Genomic DNA, 7,211 nt, shown 5'->3' on the forward strand with positions numbered 1-7,211 from the left:
CCCCCCCCCATTTCTGGAGAGGAAATCGGCCACAGCCATCTGAACACCCGGCCTGTGGACCACCTTGAACTTAAAAGGCTGTAATGCCAGATACCAACGAGTGATCCGCGCATTGGTATCCTTCATGCGGTGGAGCCACTGCAGGGGAGCGTGGTCCGAACAGAGAGTGAATTCCCGTCCCAGGAGATAATAGCGGAGGGTGAGGACGGCCCACCTAATAGCCAAACACTCTTTCTCAACGGTGCTGTACTTAGCTTCCCTCTTTGAGAGCTTACGGCTAATGTACAGCACCGGCCGTTCCTCTCCCTCTATCTCCTGGGACAGGACAGCACCCAGCCCTCTGTCCGACGCGTCAGTCTGCAACAGAAAAGGGAGAGAAAAATCAGGAGAATGAAGCAATGGCCCGCCACATAGAGCAGCCTTCACCTGGGTGAAGGCCTGCTGGCACAGCTCCGTCCACTGGACCGTATCTGGCGCATCCTTTTTAGTTAGATCAGTCAACGAGCTGGTGAGGGCCGAATAATTAGGAACAAACCTCCTATAATATCCCGCCAGCCCGAGGAACTGTCTAACCTCCTTTTTGGTCTTGGGACACGGACAGGTCGCAATCGCTGCCGTCTTATCAATTTGGGGACGCACCTGTCCATGCCCCAAGTGGAAGCCCAGATACCTTACTTCCACGCGCCCAATCGCACACTTCTTCGGGTTGGCCGTGAGCCCGGCTCCCCTCAGCGATCTCAGGACGGCCCTCAAATGCTGCATATGCCGCTGCCAGTCATTACTGAAGATAATAATATCGTCCAGATAGGCAGCAGCATATGCACCATGGGGCCGCAAAATTTTATCCATGAGACGCTGAAAGGTAGCCAGTGCCCCGAACAGCCCGAACGGAAGGGTGACGAATTGGTGTAATCCAAACGGCGTCGTGAAAGCTGTCTTTTCTTTGGATAATGGCGACAAGGGGATCTGCCAATACCCTTTTGTTAAGTCCAGTGTCGAATAAAATCGAGCCGTACCTAGCCGGTCAAGCAACTCGTCCACCCGAGGCATTGGATACGCATCGAATTTCGACACTGCGTTCACCTTGCGGTAGTCCACGCAGAACCGAACTGAGCCGTCCGTTTTGGGAACCAAAACTATCGGGCTCGCCCAGTTACTGCTGGACTCTTCTATTACTCCCATTTCAAGCATAGCCTCTAATTCTGCCTGAACTACATTTTTCTTGTGTTCAGACAATCTATACGGCCGGCTGCGAATCACCACGCCCGGCTCTGTCTCGATGTGGTGCTGAATGAGGTTTGTACGGCCCGGTAGGGGAGAAAACACGTCTGCAAATTCTGCTTGTAACTTGGATACATCAGTGAGCTGTGAGGGCGAGAGGTGATCTCCCCCCGGGGCCAGAGCGAGGGATTGTTTTTTGACATTCGCCTCTGGCCCGAGATCATCCTCTCCGCTAATCACCGTCACCAGCATCACTGATTCCGCCTCATTCCATTTTTTAAGGAGATTGAGGTGGTAAATCTGACGTGCTCCTCTCCTATCGGAACGCACAACCTCATAATCGAGCTCACCGACTTGCCGTGTCACCATAAATGGTCCTTGCCACTTTGCAAGTAATTTGGAGCTTGAAGTGGGAAGCAATACAAGTACTTTATCTCCCGGTGAAAATTTGCGTAAGCTAGTTCCTACAGCTGGTCATACAGCTGGCTTTGTCTGTGCTGGGCTTGTAACAAATTCTCCATAGACAGCCGCCCCAACGTGTGGAGTTTTGCTCTCAAGTCCAGCACATACTGAATTTCATTTTTAGCCTGAGATGGTCCGTCCTCCCAAGTCTCTCTTAGGACGTCTAATACCCCACAGGGCTGGCATCCAAAGAGAAGCTCGAAGGGGGAAAACCCCGTGGAGGCTTGCGGGACCTCTCGCACTGCAAATAACAGAGGTTCCAACCACTTATCCCAATTTTTGGCGTCCTCTTGAACGAATTTACGAATCATGGATTTAAGCGTGCGATTAAACCGTTCGACCAGCCCGTCCGTTTGTGGGTGAAAGACGCTGGTACGCACGGATTTAATGCCCAACAATTCGTAAAGTTCGCGTAACGTGCGTGACATAAACGCCGTGCCCTGATCAGTGAGGATTTCTTTCGGAATCCCCACTCGGGAGATTAAACTAAACAGTGCATCCGCAACACTCTTAGCGGAAATGTTGCGGAGTGGCACCGCTTCAGGATATCGCGTTGCATAATCCACAATGACTAATGCAAAGCGATGCCCTCTTGCTGATCGCTCTAATGGCCCGATGAGGTCCATACCAATTCTTTCGAAGGGGACCTGCATTAATGGGAGGGGGCGCAACGGCGCTTTTGGGGTGGCCGGTGGGTTAACCAACTGACATTCCCGACAAGACGCGCACCACCTGCGCACATTCTCGTGAATGCCCGGCTAAAAGAATCGGGTCATGAGACGATTTAGTGTTGCCGTTTGTCCTAGATGCCCAGCCATCGGATTAGAATGCGCCGTGTGGAAAAGCATTTCCCTGCGGCTCCTTGGAACTAATAATTGGGTCGTATCTTCTTTTGTCTGAGTGTCTTGGGTCACTCGATACAACCTATCTTTTATGATCGCAAAATACGGATAAGAAAGTGGACGCCCAGGCTGGAGAGGCTGACCGTCGATGGTGCTGACCTTTTCAAACGCGTTTTTTAGCGTCTCATCGTGAGACTGCTCCAGGGGAAAGTCATCGCGATCCGAAAGAATAAGTCTTCCAATTTCGCTCTGTTCCCCTGAAGTTGAACTCACTGGTCCCTGATCAGTCTCTCCCGCCTGCACTCGCACCTCCTTATCCCGCGATTTCTTCCCCCAAGAGGCATCCGAGCATAAACACCCCAATAATTTATTAAATGCAGGCCAATTAGTACCCAAAATTATCGGATGCCGGAGGTGCGGGTTAACTGCCACCTCCACACTATGCTTTTGACCCCTAAATTGAATAATGACGGGCACTAACGGATATCTCACCACATCCCCGTTCACACACCTCACCTTAACCAAGCGGCCTGCATCCAATGCCCCGGACGAAATCAGGCTTTGATGCACCGAGGTTTGGTTACATCCTGAGTCCACCAAAGCCTGATAAGTACCCCCCTTGACACTCACAGGTATTTGGTACTCGCCAGCTTGACCGGGGGCAGCCTGCGGATCGTCCGGGACCCGGATCAACGTCCCAACCTCCATCACTGGACACCTGTCCACAAAGTGCTCCAGGTCCCCGCAACGCCAGCAGGCCGACCCAGACCTGCCCGCCGCTCTTGTGGCAGGGAGCGGGTTAAATGGTTGACGCGGAGAGAGGGGAGAAGCAGGAGCGGAGTCCGGCCCGGCAGCAGGGAGTCCCGCCCCCCTGGGTGGGGCTCTTGGTCCATAATACGGTCCCTGTTCAGTTCCACCCCACCCCCGGGGCGGAACACGTGGCGGGCCGGGCGGACGAGACCTGGGTAGAGGGACAGGTTTAGAGAGAGAGGGGGAATTAAAAGAAGGAGAGAGAGAGGCAGATGGTAGGGGTTCGCCGACCCCTTGGCACACCACCATGTGGTCCTCCGCCAGTTCGATGGCTGAGTCCAGCGACGTGGGGCGGTGGCACTGGACCCACTCGGCGGTTTTCTTGGGGAGCCGAGTGATAAACTGCTCCAGTACCATGCGATCGATAACCCGGTCCACGTCGCTTCCCTCAGCCAGTAGCCATTTGCGGCACGAGTCCCGGAGCTGTTGGGCCAACACGAAGGGCCGGCCGGACTCGCCCAGGTCCAGGGAGCGGAAACGTTGACGATGTTGCTGTGGGGTCCGGCTGACCCGCTGGACGATGGCCCGCCGAAGATCGTCAAAGACCAGGAGGTTCTCTGCTGGCAGCTGCTGCGCCGCCACCTGCGATTCCCCCGAGAGGAGGGGGACCAGCCTCATGGACCATTGGTCCCGCGGCCAGCCACTTGCCTCGGCTGACCGCTCGAACAAATCAAGGAAGGCTTCTGGGTCGTCAGATGGCCCCATTTTGTTCATTGGCAGGTGGGTAGGCACAGCCAGCTGCCCGATGGTCTCGTGGTGAACCTCCCGGTCAATCCAGCTCCGGAACCTCTCGCGGTCCTCCTGCTGGGCCTGCACGATGGCTTGAAAGCGGCGTTCTTGGTCAGTGCGCAGGTCCAGCAGGGCCTGATGTTGCTCTTGATGCAGGACCACGAGGGACGCGATGACTTCCGCAAACGTCGATGGGGAGGACGAAGATTGCATGGCAGCGGCCACCCAGCTTCCTTCCTGGGTTTCGGCACCAGTGTAGTACAAATAATGTTCTTAACTCTAGGAAGGAAGGGGACAGGGTCGGCGTTCAACTGCTGACTGAGCTTTTATTTCAAATTTAGAAATGTCCAACAAAAACTGTGCAAGGCACAACAGCAAAACAAAATAATCCACAAAGGGCTTCACTCCAGTCACGGCATATACAATCCACAATGGGCTTCACTCCAGTTTGTCGTGCACCAGCGGCTCAGTCAGCAGTTCCCCTCTCTCTCACCGACTCCTGCTTCTCGCGGCGTTTTAACCTGTCTCCGCGCCAATTACTGAAATGAGAAACAGGTGTTCGTGATTTACATTTAACTCGCTCACTCACCAAAGATCTCCCGATCCTCTCTCCCGTCGCAGACCTCGCTGAACCACGCCCCCCCTCGCCACAGTGATATTTTACAGATTACAAGCCTGCGCCATCTAGAGTTTCATGACCAAACTAGTGATTTATAACACAAATCATCTTTATGACATTAAAATTGATCATAATCGTGACACAGCAGTTGTCGAGCAGATTTGATGAGATTAAAATGACTATTGAACTCATCATGATCTTTGAGCTTCACTTTTCATTTCACGTTTGTCTCTCATTTGAAATCTCACATGATTTAATGTTTCTTTTAGATCTGATGGACATGAACAAGAAAAGAAAAACAGAAGACAAAAGTGTAAAAAATAACATTACAGCAGAAAAGACACAGTGGTGTGTGTTTAAGAGCAGGAAGTCCTTTACTAAAGATGATGAAATGAAAGAGCGACAGAAAATTCACACTGGAAAAAACCTTTGAAGGAGCTGAAGAAGAGGCCATGAGCCTGAATGTATATTTTTAAACTTGTTCTTCGTCATTTTTTATTTGAACATCTAGTTTCTCTTCCACTTCTGCTTTTCCATGGAAATACAAGATATTCTTTCACATAATTAAGAAACCGGACACTTTGCTTCTCTTCTTCTCTTGAGACAGTCTGGCTCTCTTATAAGACAGTAAAAAGAGAGATTTGTCTCATTCATTCTCACTTTTACTTATTTTTATTATTATATATTTTGTATTTACTTCAAGTAATGATTGATTAAACTCGTTGTTATTGTCCATTTTTATTCTATGCATATACTGCTTGTGGCAGGAATCATTTTAGTTCTGAATGTCATGAAGTTATAATTGTTTTTGGAGCTTTCCATGTTTTCATTTATATTTTTGTATAATCATATTTCACACACACATGACTGTCATTGAATGAAATTCTTGTCTGCCTACATTATTAACAGTTTCACCCTTGATATCTGTCGTGGAGACGGCTCTAACGAAAGTGGGAGGAATGAAGATGGATCCGAAGGCCAAAGAGATGTTTAAATTACTAAGACAGCAGCAAAGAATTAATTTGAAGTTGATTATGCTTATTAAACAATCATGTATGTTGAATACTTTTATGTGTGACCTGGAACAGATTACAAACGAGGTTGAAGCTTTGACTAAAAAAGCTTCAGCGCCGGTTGAGTCTGAATATTGTGTGTAAAGGCCAAAAAGGTCAAAAATGCAAACTAGCCAAGATGTATGTTTTTATCTTTCATATCTAGAAGTGTTGAGGCAAGCTAACCACAATGTACGTTTCAGTTGCTGAGCAAGAAGCCTTAAGAGGAACTAGTAATAACCAAGCTAACCACAATGTGTGTTTCAGTTGCTGAAACAAGAAGTAAAGACAATACAAATACAAGTATTAAGGAGAACTGGTACTAACCAAGATGTATGTTTTTACCGCAAGCTAAAGAATATGTGTGTTTTTTAATGCAAGCTAAACAAACTGTATTCCTTATTTGCCGAACTAGAATCGTTAGTGGGTGCCAGTGTGAAGGTCATAAAGTTCGAGTTAGTAAAATGTGTTAAAAGTCGTTGAACGGGTGTAGCCCGTAGATGACCTATGTATCTTATACTTTGACAAACAAGGAGATGTTTTATGTCAGGAAAAAGGATGTGATCAGACTATATTGGAAGTTGTACAACAGAAGACTTTGCTCGCTTTTGTGTTTTTTTTATTTTATTCTGTATCTTGTTATTAAACCGAAGCCATTGTATTTGGTGATTCGTAAACCTCTCTAAACAAGTCTCAGAGTGAAATTACTTTTACATAGAACTATTATCGATACTTGTAATTTAATTACTTCCATCAAGCCTCAAGAGCATCGGATCCTGACTGAGCTGGTGTGGACTCCACCTTGAAACCATCCAAGGTAAGACCAAATCTTTTGATGCAGTTAAGGATTATAGAGATGTGTATTTGATTAATTGGAGGTTGAGGGGTATAACAAATACAACATATCCAATATCATATATACATATCAAAGAGTTTGTTCTGGTCAGTTTGATGTTCATTCACACCATGAGGCTTCATGAAGTCAGAACAATTACTATGAACTTTACACAACACGCAGTTTTTACAAAATTATGTTTTATTAACAAAGTTCGGGAAGTTAAGATAATTAACCTAATTAGCACAGGTGGAGAGCATTCAGTTAATCAAGGTATAAATTCAGCAGACTGACCTCTGTTCATCTAAAGGCTGATTCACACTGTGCGATTTTGGCCACGATTTGGTCATCTGAGACAAATTTAGCAAATCCTAAAAGATTCCTATAATCCTAGCCTAAAATCTGTAGTCTTTGATCGCTAGTTTGACATGTTGACAGACAGCCGGTTAATGACCATTGCGAACAAATTTTACCTCCGACGAAATACTGGCAGTGTCAGAAGATTTGGTGCACAATCCTGCAGTGTGACTTCTCCTACGACAAACATCAAATTGTCTTTTGTTTTTCAAGATAAGCCGTTTTCAAAATTAACACTAGAGATGTCTTTGTTAAAGGCGAGCATACACTGTGCGATTTTCGTC

The 7,211-nt window shown here is 47.7% G+C and overlaps 1 protein-coding gene across 3 annotated transcripts in view; it reads left to right on the forward strand.

Annotated features, from left to right (window-relative positions):
- LOC137015101 (zinc finger protein 271-like) overlaps positions 1-6,382 on the forward strand; it is a 448,677-nt gene extending 442,295 nt beyond the window's left edge. For all 3 annotated transcript variants that reach the window (XM_067379804.1, XM_067379813.1, XM_067379821.1), the window contains one exon: positions 5,593-6,382. In XM_067379804.1, coding sequence (XP_067235905.1) covers positions 5,593-5,677 — 85 coding nt within the window. In that variant the 3' untranslated portion in view covers positions 5,678-6,382. The remainder of the gene's footprint in view (positions 1-5,592) is intronic.
- The last annotated feature ends 829 nt before the right edge of the window (positions 6,383-7,211 follow it).

This window comes from Chanodichthys erythropterus, chromosome 3 (genome assembly GCF_024489055.1).
Source record: "Chanodichthys erythropterus isolate Z2021 chromosome 3, ASM2448905v1, whole genome shotgun sequence".
NCBI lineage: Eukaryota > Metazoa > Chordata > Actinopteri > Cypriniformes > Xenocyprididae > Chanodichthys > Chanodichthys erythropterus.